Source organism: Delphinus delphis, chromosome 15, assembly GCF_949987515.2.
Source record: "Delphinus delphis chromosome 15, mDelDel1.2, whole genome shotgun sequence".
Classification (NCBI taxonomy): Eukaryota; Metazoa; Chordata; class Mammalia; order Artiodactyla; family Delphinidae; genus Delphinus; species Delphinus delphis.
Genome location: NC_082697.1, coordinates 65,983,721 through 65,998,690, shown reverse-complemented (window position 1 = coordinate 65,998,690; position 14,970 = coordinate 65,983,721). Strand labels below are relative to the sequence as shown.

General features: G+C 42.6%; 2 protein-coding genes across 7 annotated transcripts in view; one reads left to right on the top strand and one right to left on the bottom strand.

Annotated features, from left to right (window-relative positions):
- The window catches only part of DCUN1D3 (defective in cullin neddylation 1 domain containing 3), a 35,959-nt gene extending 30,466 nt beyond the window's left edge, over nt 1-5,493 (top strand). For 4 of the 5 annotated variants that reach the window (XM_060031868.1, XM_060031864.1, XM_060031865.1 and 1 more), the window contains 2 exons: nt 115-650; nt 1,941-5,493. In XM_060031868.1, the coding sequence (XP_059887851.1) occupies nt 220-650; nt 1,941-2,424 (915 nt within the window). In that variant the 5' untranslated portion in view covers nt 115-219 and the 3' untranslated portion in view covers nt 2,425-5,493. The remainder of the gene's footprint in view (nt 1-114; nt 651-1,940) is intronic. The other variant, XM_060031869.1, reaches the window with a different exon arrangement.
- Nucleotides 1-14,970, bottom strand: part of REXO5 (RNA exonuclease 5) — a 105,411-nt gene that overhangs the window by 50,490 nt on the left and 39,951 nt on the right. The window contains exons 19-20 of one of the 2 annotated variants that reach the window (XM_060031863.1): nt 14,813-14,931; nt 10,073-11,919 (exon numbers count right to left, since the gene is read on the bottom strand). In XM_060031863.1, the coding sequence (XP_059887846.1) occupies nt 11,847-11,919; nt 14,813-14,931 (192 nt within the window). In that variant the 3' untranslated portion in view covers nt 10,073-11,846. Of the gene's footprint in view, nt 1-10,072; nt 11,920-14,812; nt 14,932-14,970 lie in introns of those variants that run through there. The other variant, XR_009522146.1, reaches the window with a different exon arrangement.

Genomic DNA, 14,970 nt, shown 5'->3' with positions numbered 1-14,970 from the left:
CGTTCATGGTTAGCTCATTGAAACAGAGTGGTGTTCCAGTGTGCAGTCCCTGGAGGGAAGCTTGCATACTCTGTCTCCCTGTCCAGCAGTGATTGCTTTCTAATTTCCTTCTAGGTTGGCTAGCTCCTCTGGCTGATGGCATGTTGAGGCACGTGGGCCAGTGGCAACAAGGGCATCCAATCCAGAGGGGGCCACTCTAGAGGCCAGGCCACCAGCATCATGGGCCAGTGTGTCACCAAGTGCAAGAATCCCTCATCAACTCTGGGTAGCAAGAATGGAGACCGTGACCCCAGCAGCAAGTCACATGGGAGGCGGGGTGCAGGCCACCGTGAGGAACAGCTGCCAGCCTGTGGCAAGCCAGGTGGGGATATCCTTGTCAATGGGACCAAGAAGGCAGAGGCTGCTACTGAGACCTGCCAGCTGCCAACATCCTCAGGAGATGCTGGGAGGGAGCCCAAGTCAAATGCCGAGGAGTCTTCCTTGCAGAGGTTGGAAGAACTGTTCAGGCGCTATAAGGATGAGCGGGAGGATGCAATTTTGGAGGAAGGCATGGAGCGCTTTTGCAATGACCTATGTGTGGACCCCACGGAATTTCGAGTGCTGCTCTTGGCTTGGAAGTTCCAGGCTGCTACCATGTGCAAATTCACCAGGTTAGTCACAAGTACTTCATGTCACCAGGTGATCAGAGGAGGGAAAGAGAGCACCATTGAGGAGTGGTGCCCAGCTAGGATAGAACTGGGTTGACTTCATAGGGTTTGGGGTAAATCTTATTTTCTTTTTCTGACCAATTTCTCTAAAGCTATTCAGCCTCTGAAGAACTGGGTACCAACCATCCTTGCCTGAAGTTAAATGAGGAATAATCCATGTTGCCACGCTGCTGCCCCGCCCCGCTGCTGTTTGACTTTTATCTTTTCTTTCACTCCTGTACTTGTCAATTCACTCACTTCCTCACTCGATGTTTATTGTACACCTATCACGTGTTAGGCATTGAGTGCCAGTATAGTGAGTGCCACTGGGGATGTGCTTCAGTAACTGCATGAAGCCAGTTGCCCCTTCTAGCTCTCTGCACATTACCCTTAGCCAGCCTATGTGCCAACAAGGACAGCTGGCCCTAGTTATCAACTAGTAGTTGTGTACATTGTCATGGTCGTTCATCCCTATAGAGGTTGTTTGTGGGAGACAACATGGCAGGGTCACTGCAAGGTGTGGTTTCCAGAGCACTGGGTTATAAGTAAGTAAGAATTGACTTTGAGAACCCCTCGATACGATTTTTAGTTCCTGGGTAGGTTACTCGACAGACCTCAGACATTCTATCTTCAGCAGTTGCAGAAATCTCTGAGATGGTGGTCAATGTGAGACCATGTTGTAAGCTAAAAGTGTTATTATATAGATGTTAAAAATACATACTCAATTTTTGTTTTTTAATAACGGAACTTTGATCTCTGGTGGCAGAGTTACCCAGATTCATCCAGAATCTTTGGCTCCAAAAACTTCTCTTGGCAGTCACCAAAAATATTCCAAAAACAAACAACCCCTAGAGAATCAAAAGGAAAACAGGAAGAGACTCCCCATCTTGGAGGAGAGTCTACAGCTTAATCACTGTTGCAGAATGGGAAGCAGAACATGGAGCAGGAGACTTTGAGTTTAGCTTTGGAAAGATGAATAGATGAGTGAATGAACCATTATCAGCTGTCTACCATATACCAGGCACTATTAGAAGCAGCTGACATATTAACTTGTTTAGTCCTCACCAGAACCCTATGAAGTAAGGTAGATTCTCACCATTTGGCAGATGAAGAAATAGGACTACAGTTAGCGGAGGAGTTGGCATTCAAATCCAGACAGCCTCACAGCTACCCTCTTAATTATGATACTATATTGCCTCTCAGTAAATTATACCATTTACAATTATTAATTGTGCCCCCTCCTTCCTGTTGCAGGAAGGAGTTTTTTGATGGCTGCAAAGCAATAAGTGCAGACAGCATTGATGGGATCTGTGCACGGTTCCCTAGCCTCTTAACAGAAGCCAAACAAGAGGATAAATTCAAGGATCTCTACCGGTTTACATTTCAGTTCGGCCTGGACTCTGAAGAAGGGCAGCGGTCACTGCATCGGGAAATAGCCATTGCCCTGTGGAAACTAGTCTTTACCCAGAACAATCCTCCAGTATTGGACCAGTGGCTAAACTTCCTAACAGAGAACCCCTCGGGGATCAAGGGCATCTCCAGGGACACTTGGAACATGTTCCTTAACTTCACTCAGGTGATTGGCCCTGACCTCAGTAACTACAGTGAAGATGAGGCCTGGCCAAGTCTCTTTGATACCTTTGTGGAGTGGGAAATGGAGCGAAGGAAAAGAGAAGGGGAAGGGAGAGGTGCACTCAGCTCAGGGCCCGAGGGCTTATGTCCCGAGGAGCAGACTTAGTGGCTCTGTCTCAGGAGCAGCAGCAAGGATCTGCCCGCTGCCCTGCAGCCAACCAAGGAATTGGACCTTTCTGGAAATTACTGAAGATCCGGATATTTTCTACTTTACACCTTTCTCTGCCTTGTATCTGAAAGGGCTCTAAAATGCTGTATCATGTTTTAGGCACTTTCTTCACTTTTTGGATATTTTGGTTATTTCTTTTTTGGGGGGAGGGTCCCCCAAAATATCTGAACCTGGCTACATGTTGTGTATCTTTTTTTTTTTTTTTTGAAGCCTTCAGATAGAATAAGCCTGCCACTTCTTGCACAAATTAGATTTTTTTGGGGGGGTGGGGGAGGGTGTAGAGCAGGGAGGGGGGAATGGGACAGTTAGGTTGAATTATCATTACAAAACGATACAGTGCCAGATCTCAGTTTTGCATATTCTTGTTTTTCAGGGCAGGTCTGTACTGTGTGTAGTGCTGTTTACATCGTTGAATTTAGGTTGTAATAATTATTTTTAAAGATTTACACAGAGTTGAATAACAGTGTTAACTGTTAACCACATTGCATTAATTCCCAGGCGATTTAAAGCTCTTGGAGAGCCAAGGCCAGCCAAGAGCATTTGTAGTCTGGTGACAACCCCCTTTTAAGCTAATTTATCTGGAACCCTTATTTTCCTCACTTCTTGCTCATTCCTTCTTTGACCTATTGCATTTCATGTTGAGTTTATCCATCAACATGCTGCACCTGTCAGTCAAGTGAGCGGGTTTTTTTAGAACACATTGTACTGAGAACCACTTAAGCATTGAATGCAGAGAAAGCAGTGCTACCTCAGTTTTGCTGGAAGTAGACTTTGATAGTTTTCTTTCTTTGATGAACTTTCTGTATTTTCACGTTGTAAGTGGAAATACTTTTTTTTTTTTTCATTTGCCTTGGAGCCAAAGTTTCTGTTCCTGGGGGTCAGAAAACTGTGCCTGCCGGCCAACTGACTTGAAGGAAAACTGTGGTATGGAGCTCTGCTTGAATTTTTTTTTTTAATTGAGTATCATCAGCTTACTTGTCTGGCAAGTGCAGAAGCCTGGACTGGCTTGAACTCTGCCAAACAAATATAAAAATGTATTTAATAGTTAAAACGTGTGCCCTTTCCCTTCTTGCTGCACCCATGTTGTCACTTAACCCCCAGAAGTTATTTATTTTCTTCTTTGTTAATGTCAGGCTCATTTGGGGTAATGTGATGACTGTTTAGGTTTACATGACCCACCTCTCCTTTTCCTACCCCCCAATATGTATATATACATATATAAGATATGTATATATTTTACCTATATAAAATATATATATATACACATATATGTATCTATATTTCTTTGTTTCTTTGCCTGCTAAAACTGGCTATAAAAGGGAGCCTTCAATATATATAGTATAAGAAGAGTGCCAGGGAACATCATAATGGAGGCTTTTGAATCAGAATTTGGACCAGTTTCATTAAAGAGAAGATTAATTTTCTCAGCCTTTTCCTCACAAGAGGGAGTCCCAGTTCCCCAGACTCCTCTGCGTGCTCGCTCCGTAAGGCCAGCTTTGGCCAAACTGCCACACAGGAGCTGACTCTGGTCCTACCTGGTTTCAGTAGAGGGTCCTCTTGTTATTTTTCCATTAAAAAAAAAAATGTCCTCATAAAACTGTACTGGAAGGGTGGGTGGCAGGAACTCGTACTGTTCAGCTTCCAACACTTTGGAACAGATTGAAAAGGGAATCTTTTAAATAAAAAAATATTTACACTCTTGAGGTAATGAAGAGTTTGTCTATTAAACATTTGGAGTTTTCTCCCCCAACTTACCCCCATCTCCCTCCCCGGTATGTTTCTCAGCCTGGGCAGGAATCACTTATTTTGAGTTCCTTTATTAGTAGCCTATGGCTCTGGGCTCCCATATTTACAAATGATTTAAGGAGTTTCTGCAGTCGATGTTTTTCTAAAATTGGTATTGACAATAGGGAACATACTTGAAGTTAGATTTTCTTTTTTGAATCCTAACCCTGACAGTTGCCCCTTCTTAGAGGGATGGATGGGAAACTTTAAAGTCAGCCACAGTAGGTTGGCAGTACTGCTGGAAAGCTGACGGGGGTCCCAGTCCAGATGTCTGGCTTTGTTCTAGCCTAAGACACAAGATCCTTGATATGAAGAGTTTCTAGAGGTCCTAGCAGGTTCTGTGTCTCAACTGTAGTCAGGGCATCTAGAGTGAGGTGTTAACAAGACTGCCTTTTCATCCAGTCAGTGTGCAACCCCCAGTTTTTCCCAAATCTGGATTGGGTAGAGGTTGAATAAGGGTAAAGGCAGGCTGCTCCTAGCCAGGTAAGGCTTTTTCTGTCTCAGATCAGAAGGGTGTATGGAGAGAAGGGCACAAAAGAGGTAGATGCTGAATATCCTGAGGACTCTGGAGGAACTGGATTCTTTCCCCAGCCTATAAGAAGGCACGATTCCATGCATTAGGTGTGCTATGATGGGTGGTTTTTTGTTTTAATTCAGCTCTTCAGCTTCCTCAACAAAAGAACCATTAAAAAAAATTATTTTGGGCTATATATTTAATGGTCTATTGTTGCAAAAATGCAAATTAGAAGCCTGAAAAGGGAATGGTCAGGGAGGGAGTTTCCTTCCAGGTTTGAGTCTTTAATGCAAGGAATTCAAGCTTCTGCAGTAGCCTGGGCCAATGCTCATTAACTTTCTCATGAAAAGCAGTTTTCTGCAAAGGGATCCAAGGTAGTGTGTGTGTGTAGGGTTTGCAGTTGCACTTGTGGGAAATGAAAGGTCCCTGTTCCTCTTCACCTAGAGATAGGTTTGCTGCTTAATGAGTGAGCTGTAATTGCTCACTCAATGAGTTGAAGAGGTCAATGCATGCCCCTCAAGTAAGCCAGTGCACCCTTCACTTTAACAATATGACACCAGAGTGGTGTGGTGGTGTGGAGAGGGGCAGGATGTGGATGCCATTTTGAAAATAGGCAAATATCAGAGTGGCTACAACAAACTGAATATGTTGGGAAATTGCTTGATTTTTGGCAATGGTTTTTTTTTTTTTTTTTTTTTTTTTTTTGCGGTACGCGGGCCTCTCACTGTTGTGGCCTCTCCTGTTGCAGAGCAACAGGCTCCGGACGCGCAGGCTCAGCGGCCATGGCTCACGGGCCCAGCTGCTCCGCGGCATGTGGGATCTTCCCGGACCGGGGCACAAACCCGTGTCCCCTGCATCGGCAGGCGGACTCTCAACCACTGCGCCACCAGGGAAGCCCTTGGCAGTGGGCTTCTTTTGTGTGTGAGCTTCTGTGGTATTTCTTTAGCAATTGATTAGAAAGCTGTATGAGATGAAGTGTGCTTCATTGAATTGCTCTTCCCCTCTCCCTGCCAAATTTGAATGTATCATTCTTAGCCCTGCCTCCTGTAATGACACTTTGCTATGCTTCAGCTAGTTGCCTCAGCAGTTCTCCCTGCCAGATGTGCTCACATGTGTGAGTTGGGTCCAAGATCCCATTTCTACCCTTCTGATAAGAAAAAAAAATCTAGAGCTGGGTAAAGATCCAAATTTCAACCAAGCCCTCAGCCCCAAGGAAATCCAATAGAAAACGTACAAGACAGTGTTTTCAATATTAAACTCCCTAAGGAAGGCACAAACTAGCCTTTTTGGAAAGAAAGAAAGATTAAGCCACACATTATTTTCGGTCTTTTAAACAGTACGGATCTCCCAAGGACTGGTGGCAAAATTCAGTCCTCAGTGCTGGAGCCTGCAGGGTGTGGGACTCCACAGTTCACGTGATGGCCTCATATACTATACCATGCCAAATTTAAACAACGGTAGGAAATTACTGGGATAAGGACCTGGTATAGGTTTAAAAAAAACAGAAGGTCTGTATTTAGGACTGTGTTTGGCTTGCCGCATTTAAAGTCAAGTTTTCAGTGCAGTGAAGCCCAAAGGTAGACCCAATTACACAATTATAAGGGCTGGGAGAAAGCTGCTGTTTTGCTGTAGTAGCCCGCTTTGCCATTTCTGTCTTATGTTTGGTTAGTGATGACCTGAACATCTTGGTAATTGACAAGGTCTTCCTTGGGGGACTCCAGCAGTATCTTGTTTAAAGAAGATGGACTTAAAAGGACTATTAAGTCATTAAAGTGTTAATTGGGACTCATTTGAGAACACGTGACATTGATCTTCCTCTGAATGCAGTCTGTTTTCTGATTCATATAGAGGGGTTCCCACCCACTTCCCCTTCAGAGTTTACTCCTTTGCTAAGCTGTAATTATAGCACATACCCAGGTTCACCTTGACTGGCACTGCCTTACAGTGAGGATCTGCAGGTGTTTTTCCTCATTGAAAGACAAAATTGAGTAACCATCAGATTCTGCTTCTGATTCAGGTACTAGGGCATCACATCCTCCTCCCTATTTCTCTTCTTGGAAACTGAGCCTGCTCTTCCAACCACCCACCTTCCCTAGTAGAAACTTTCAACACAAATCTTGGATATTGCCAAAGCCATTCAGCAGCTGCTGTGGTTTTATTCCCAACACACATTTATTCTGAGAGAAGTGTCTTCCCTCTGACCCTGGTCCCAGCCCCCTGAGTCTGTTATTAATTGCTCTTACCTGTTGCACTAATGAATAAGATTCTAGGTTTCAAAGGGGGAATTTGAAGCAATAGGCAAATGGGGCGTGGATAAATTGGTCCTACAAATAAGACACCCTGCCTTAACCCGCTGAGGTGATGAGTCCACTACTCATGTGACCCTCCACCTTTGTGGATTCCTCTTGGTTTGTGACCAATGTGTCTGTTTCTTGAAGTTGTACAAATTTGTTGACAAAAGTCAATACTTTGATTTTTATTCTCTGCACTGTTGCACTCTCCAAATGGCTCCTTGAATTTTTTAATTAACTTGTTACACACATTATTGTCACTTTTTTATTTGGAAGGTAACCTGCTGTTGGACTTAATAAATTTGTTTACTTGACTATTGATAATTCTGCAAAAAACAAAAACAAAAAACCAACCCCCAAACAAACAAAAAAAACCAGTGACTTCATTCTGGGGTGAGCTTTACCCACCAGGAGCCTCTTCCACCAACATACTGGATGGCAAATCCTGTGCTTTGTAAAGTAATCCAGATGGTACAGGATCCCTAGCTACAAACATGGATCGTTGACCTCCCACTCACCAAGCTTAATGGCTTTTGGAGTCCCAGGACTTGTAGGCAAGAAGCAAATGAGTCCTCACAGGGCCACTACCTAAACAGTCTTACCTTAGCAACTGACATCGATTCCCTCAAAGAACAAAAAGTGAACACTGTTCTAAATGGTTGGCTCCTACATCTATTAGGTTGGCAGTGATTAAGGCAAAGGAGGCAAACTGAAAACTGTCAAGTGCTACTGCTCTGTGACCTTCGGAAAGTTAAATTCTGCGTTTCCTTTTAGTCATCTGCAAAATCAAGAGACTTATTTCTATCAGTGTTAGGATTTAGAAGAACATCTGTGATTTATAAAGCACCTAAGACACACAAGTTTAAGGTTTCCAAAAGGCTGTTAGGTGAGTAATGCAGGGAATCCAGAGAAGAAGGTTGGCATGGTCACACACAACCCTTCACAAGTCACTGCCCCTCTTGGGAGCTCAACTTCCCCCTGTGCCAAATTGGGAGGATGGGGGGCTTAGACTAACACGATCCCTGATGGCTCCATCTGGCTCTTACATTCTGGAAGTCTAATTGTGGTACATCTTAGCTTCCTTTCATTGTATTTTCTGTCTAGTTATTGTTTATGCTCAGGAAAGCAAGGGGTTGAGTACATGAGGCTTGGTGAAAACATCACTGAATATTCCAGGGATTTTAAGTTATATATCACAACCCGTTTGAGGAACCCACATTATCTCCCTGAAGTCACCGTTAAAGTCTGTCTCCTCAACTTTATGATCACCCCCTTGGGCCTCCAAGATCAACTCCTTGGCATCGTGGCCACCAAGAAGAAGCCAGAACTGGAAGAGAAAAAGAACAAGTTGATTGTGGAAAGTGCCAAGAACAAGAAGCAGCTAAAGGAAACTGAAGATGAGATCTTGGAGGTCCTTTCCCTTTCTGAGGGCAACATCCTTGAGGACGAGACTGCCATCAAAATTTTGCAATAATTGACAAATGGACACTATACTTAATGTGTAAAGAGACCTTAAAAATTCAGAATGGAAAATTCATTATGGAAAAGACAACAGAAACATGAGCAAAGGATATGGACAACTCTCTAAGGAAAAACAGTTGGCCAAAACCTGGAAAAAATAGCAGATGACAATCTAAGAGGTGTGGGGAATAATAAAGTGAAGATTAATCTAAAGGGTATTCAAATAAACAAATTAAACCTATAATGAAAAACTTTTTTAATCTGTCAAATTAACAAAGATTTGAAACAAATCGATGCTAGCAAACACAAGGTAAAAACTTTCCTGGAATTAAAAAATCCTTCAGTGTTCATACTTTTTAAAAAAGCCCAGTAATTTCACTTCTAGGAATTTTTCCTCAAGAAATAATTATCTGCCAAAGATGTATGTGCAAGGATATGATTGGCAGCATCATTTGGGAACAACTTAGTGCCAACCATAGGGGACTGTTTTAGAAATTATGGCACACATCAACATGTTGGAATATTATGCAGCTATTAAAAACTGCTTTTGCATAATGGAAAAAGTATGATAGAAGATTGTAAAACAGGGGCAGTCATTGACTGAGTGGTGGGATTAGATATGGTTTTAACTTTTCTAGATTTTTCAAGTTTCCATTAATGGATTTCCTTTATAATAGGGAAGAGAATTTACAAAAAGGGAGACAAAAGGAAATGAAAATGACATGGCTGAGTGTACTACTAAACAACCCCACTATGGGTGAGGAGGCCAGAAAGTTGGGGAGTGATGTGTTCAAAGCCTAAACCAAGTGTTCTCTGAAAACCCTTCAAGTTGCCTTTCCCCCCACATGAGACGCTGCTCCTGCAGCTGCCTTGGCAGCTCTGCATTGGCTGCCTAGAAGGGTGTGGGAGGAAAAATGCACAAACGCACTTATGAATGGAATGTGTGTTTTGCAAGAGGCCAAGTTGGCAGCTTTGGCTTCCAAAAGGTGGGAGCATCAGCTGAAAGAACAGTGTGTGCAGACCGGGGCCCCAGAGACCTTATGGTCCAGGCCTATCTCTGTAGAGTTCTAGAGTTGGGGGCCCGTGGGGAAACTTCCACCCCCACCCATCCAGGAAAAGGAATGGCCTTGGCTTTTCCTAGGAGCAAAGGGAGTGCTCTTGGCACAGGGAACCTTCATCTGCTCTGTGAATATGCAGTTGGAAGATGATCCTCAATAAAATGTAGGCTTTCCCTAATTTAATTCTCACAACAACCTTATGAAGTAGGTACTAATGTTGCCATCTTTAAAATGAGGAAACTGAAGGGAGCTCCCTGGTGGTCTAGTGGTTAGGATTCCATGCTTTCACTGCTGTAGCCGGGGTTCAATCCCTGGTCGGGGAACTGGCAAGCTGAGTGGTATGGCCAAAATTAAATAAATAAAATGAGGAAACAGGCTGAGAGAGGGCAAATAATTCATACGTATCCCACTCTTTGGTCATTTTCCACAAACTGAATCTTTAAATATTCATAATAATCCTTAAAAGTAGATACATCCTCATTTTATACAGCTGTAGAAATGGACTCAAACAAGGTTAAGTGACTGGCCCAGGAGCACAGCTGAAGTGCCAACCTAGACAGACACTTATTTTGTGTCTCAGGACTGGAGTCTCAAGAAGTAAACAGCAGCTAAACTCCCACAGCTTTGGAGCTCAGCTGCAGGGGGAAAGAATCCAGCAACATTGTTTCAAGATGTTCTCAAGGCCTTGCAGCTGATGTCAGCAGTATACCTGGGGAACTTCGCTCTTTACAGGGGAACTTCATCCAAAATCAAGAGCTTCAGTTCTGGCTCCAGGTTACCAACTTCCAGATCACATAGAAGTTGCATTTAAAGGATTAAACACTGCCTCAAATGCCCAACCTTGAGAGTTATTTTAATTATTTTTTTCTAACTGTGAAAGCAATAATATGCTGACTTAAAAAAAAAAAATGGCCTATATACAGAAGAGCATTTGGTAAAATCGAATCTGCCAATCCCACTAGCCAGAGACAAATACTGTTCATATTTTGGTATACAGCCTTCCAGGTTTTGTTCCAAGGCTGTGCATATCTTTGTATAGTTTTTTCTACTCAAACTATACAGATTATCCTGTAACTCTCCATGCTTTATACAACCTATAATATACTATAAATGCACTATCTCATCTTCACAACAATCCTATAAGATGTATACCATTATTATGTACCAATCACAGAGATGTTAAATAATTTACAGTAATTCACGCTCACCTAACTAAAAAGTAGGAAAGCTGGAATTCAGAGTCTAGCAGTTTGGATCCAGAGGTCTACTGCTGCTTCTTGTAGATCTCTTTCACTAGAGATTTTATTTACACACACGTAATTTTTAAAAATAGCTACCTAGAATTCCATTGAATAACCCCATGACATCTCCTCCATACATGTTTTTGAGGATATTGCTCTAGGAGTGGAATTGCAGGGTAGAGAGAAATTTAACAAGATTTTTTGTAATGATACATACTACATGGGCAGCTAATATCTCTATCAGTTTTGGAACTGTGTGTGCCTGTGCCCATGTCCTTTCCAACAAAGAATGTTGACAATTTGAGAGTTGATTAAAAACAAAGCAAAGGCTTTTACTGAAATTAGAGTTTCTAAGGGGGGCTCTGGTGTGATGGGGGCACCTGTTGGTAAAGGGTAGCACTGCAGTCTCACTCCGAAAGGAAGGAAGCATCCCTGAAGATTGAAAGAGGGCTTCCTGAATTGGTTAAAAGCTAAAAGAGTCAGTCTTCAACTTTGCTCTGGTGGACCTGCCAGATTCGCAGTCTGCCTTTTTCCTTCAATATTATAAAAGCCATTAATAGAAAACAGTTTGCCTTACAGAAATTTGCTTCACAGATGTTACCACTTTGACAAACTACATAATACCTGGGTTTTCTCCACAGAGAAGTCACTCCTCCTGGTTTCCTTACCTATATACAGTATACCATTTAATAGGAGCGCTACATGAAATAAGCACCTGCTGTAATACCTGTGTATAAACCCACTGACACAAAGAAAGTACAAACTGGTTTCCTCCCCTCACCTTGTCTTAAGATGAGAAATGTCTGAATTTTAGGCATTTATTGAAAATTTGTACATGTCATATAAATGGACTAGACTCCTTAAGCTGGTACAATGTTTCCACAAACTGTCTACTCTATAGAGGTCTGGCAGCCTCTGGAGTGCCTGCAGCCTGACCAAATTCTCTGCCATTGCCCACAAGGGATTAAGAAATGTGGCACATGGAAAATGGTGGGCAGACTCACAAACACTAGTTTAGGATGTTGCTTTCCTCTTCATCTTTTATTCCCATCAGTCCTAGGCCAGAGAGCGATCCATGAGTGCTGCAACAGACGAGGAATAAAGATAGTTTTTGTCGACAGAGTTGAATGAATGGTTATAGACTAAGGTAGAGGAAAAAGGTGTTTTTTTTTGATATGTGTATGTGCCATGGGGCAGGGGGCAGGCAGGTAGACAGCTTATGGAAAGCTGCCTGCTGAAAATGGTCCAATGGAAAGAATATTGACTAGTTCCAGATGCCTAGAATCAAATCATAGCTCTGCCACTTAACAGATGTGAGGCACATCTCAACTAAGGGTGAATGATCTCAAACTAAGACTCAGTTTCTTCAACTATAAAGAAATATTAAAATTACTATCTCACAGGGCTTTTGTGAGGACTACAGACAATAATGGCTAACATGTTAACATATATGGAGCACTTACTGCATGTCAAGCAGTTAGGACTCTGTATGTGTTCTCATTTAATCCTCCAAACAGCTAGTGTACCTTATATAGATACTGATATAGATACAATTGTTATGTCCACTTTTCAAATATAAAAACAGGCTTATAGGCATTATATAACTTGCTCAAGTCACACAACCATTAGATGACAAAACCAGGTAATAATGGCAGTCTGTCATCAGAATCCTTTTAAACTGCTATTAGAATTTTGTTTGCTTTATTTAAAACACTTTTGTAGCACCTATCATGTGCCAGGCACTGTTTGAAAAACTTTACAAGACGTTAACTTTTAATAATGTATGTTGTAAAACACCTAGCACAGTGCTTAGAATTCAGGAGTCATCTGGTACATATTAGTTCCCTGCCACCATGTAGTGAATATTCTTGGAATTGGGTTAGAGCGCTGAGGTGCTCTCCAAGGCAAAGGAGGCAGAAATGAGCAAAGACAAACACAGAATCTGTCTCCACCCGATGTCTGAACTTAAGCTAACAAGCCACAGGCCTTTTGGCTATGGAGGACTGGAGCTCTAAGTGCTGGAGAGTGGCTCTGGACCTAGAGACCATCAGAATTCAAATATTAATTGTGCACTTACTAGCTGGGTGACCGTAGGCAAGTGGCTTAATCTGAGCCTTTTTCTCATCTTGTTAAATGGAGATTCAACAACCTTAACCAAAACTGCATATAAAAGCACTTAGCAGTACTTGACACATTAAGGGTTTGATGAATTATAGCAATTATTAATATTTTCAGTATTAATTTTAGCAGTTACCAGAAGTATAAGGATTAAGAGCTGAGTCAGGCTCCCAGCACGAGGAAACCTTCTACTCTCCTTGCTACTCCTTCTTCCTGAGCCACTTTTACCCTTTCCCAAGTGTTATCTGCTGGCGTCATGGAGACAGCTGCACAGATGAGGCCCAGAGAAGTCAGTCACACAGCAAGCGTATAGTCTGGGGAAATACGTGCTCCTGCTGCTGGGTTTGATCATTATGGCTATGGAAATCAGAGTGCAACTTTTAAAACAAAGGAGTAACAGCAGGTTTTGTTACTACAGGATTTGCTATTTCCAGAGTTTTCTCCTGACTTGTCAAACATGCCTTAGGACCTCTGCCTCAGTCAGAACCTAAGCCTTTTTTGCTCCCTGACCCAATGCTCCCTCCTCTAAGCCCTCATCCCCTGAGAACACCCCAGCTACTTCTGGGAGAAGAAAGCTTTGGCCCTCTCTTGGCTAGTCTACCCACACGATGGGGACTACAAGCTAAGTACTCCACTTGGTACACGGAAACCCCTATTTTACCCCTACCTCCATACACTGGCTCTGAGAAGTTTTATCCAGGCAAGTTTGCCCCTCAGGGTCCAAGCTCTTAAACAAAAGCTTTCTTTTTTCTTTCTCTGGCAAGTTTTGGTCACTTTTAAACCTCTTGCTGTTAAGTCTACCCATAAGCCTGTTTGAAGTATATCAGTCTAAGATTTTTTTTTTTGCTGTAAAACCTAGTACTTATTTCTGTTTCTCAGAGACAGTAATTCTCTCAAGCTGCCCAGCAGGTAGCCTGTTTCACTAGTGGCCCTAATACATGTTACAAGAATTTTATGACAGGAAGTTAACTTCTGATCCAGGCTTCAAGGCCTGAGGCATTCATGTTTTGCCACCTGGGACCTTGGGCCTGTGAAAGAATCCTAGAATGTCAGAATTTTAAGGGACTTTAGAAATAATACAATCCAGTGGTTTTCAAACTGTGCTTTTTTCAAAAAAAGCCCTCTTTCCCTCTTTCTCTCCTCCCCCAGCATACACATTCATTCATATATCTACTCATCCATTTCAGAATTGCTCATCTTTATGCCTTAGTAAAGATTTAACATCAATTTTTCTTTTAAAGAAAGGGTTTTATAGTTTCAAGCATTTGAAAATGACTGATTTACTCCAAATCCCTCATTTTACCAAAGGGAAATTGAGATCCACAGTGGGAAAGTGGCTTGGCCACTACTTGTCAGCAGAGACAGGTGATACAGCTGGGACTGGACCCAGAGTCCTGCTCCAGTATTCCTCAGTCTTAGAAACAGCAAAACAGGCCCTATCTCTTAAAAGTTAACATGAATGGTAAAGGGGGCAAGGGCAGGGAAGGCAGGAACACACTCCTGATATGTGGGAAAGGTAGGTTATAGTCACATCTAAGCCTGGGCCTTGCCCTAGAACTTCTTGACCATTTTTACTCAAGTGCCTCTTGTTCCAGAGAGGCTGCAGAACCTAAGACCTCTGCCTTTAAACTGGGATGAGCTGTCTCCTTGAGGGACCACTAAGTGTAGTTATAAAAGCAAATACGAGTAACATGGGGATACAATACCTCTCTCTTAGAACTGTGAGAGTTAAGAGATGATTCATTTCAGTTTTCGTTTATGTGCCTGGACGTCAACAAAAGGCTTTTCTCCAAGAAAAGCTTAAGTCCAGAGAGTCCAGAGGTCAGAATCATGAAGGGGCAACCCTTTAGTCCTTACCTCTCAGTTCCTGGCAGCAGGATGAGGCAGAGGGTGCCTGAGCACAGGCTGTGGTAGAGCTTTCCTATCTTCCTGCCCCAGCGCCAGGCTGCTATCTTTGGGTGGTCCAAGTTCAGCATCTAGAATCAAAGCCAGGTGTTGACACTCAGTCAGAGTAC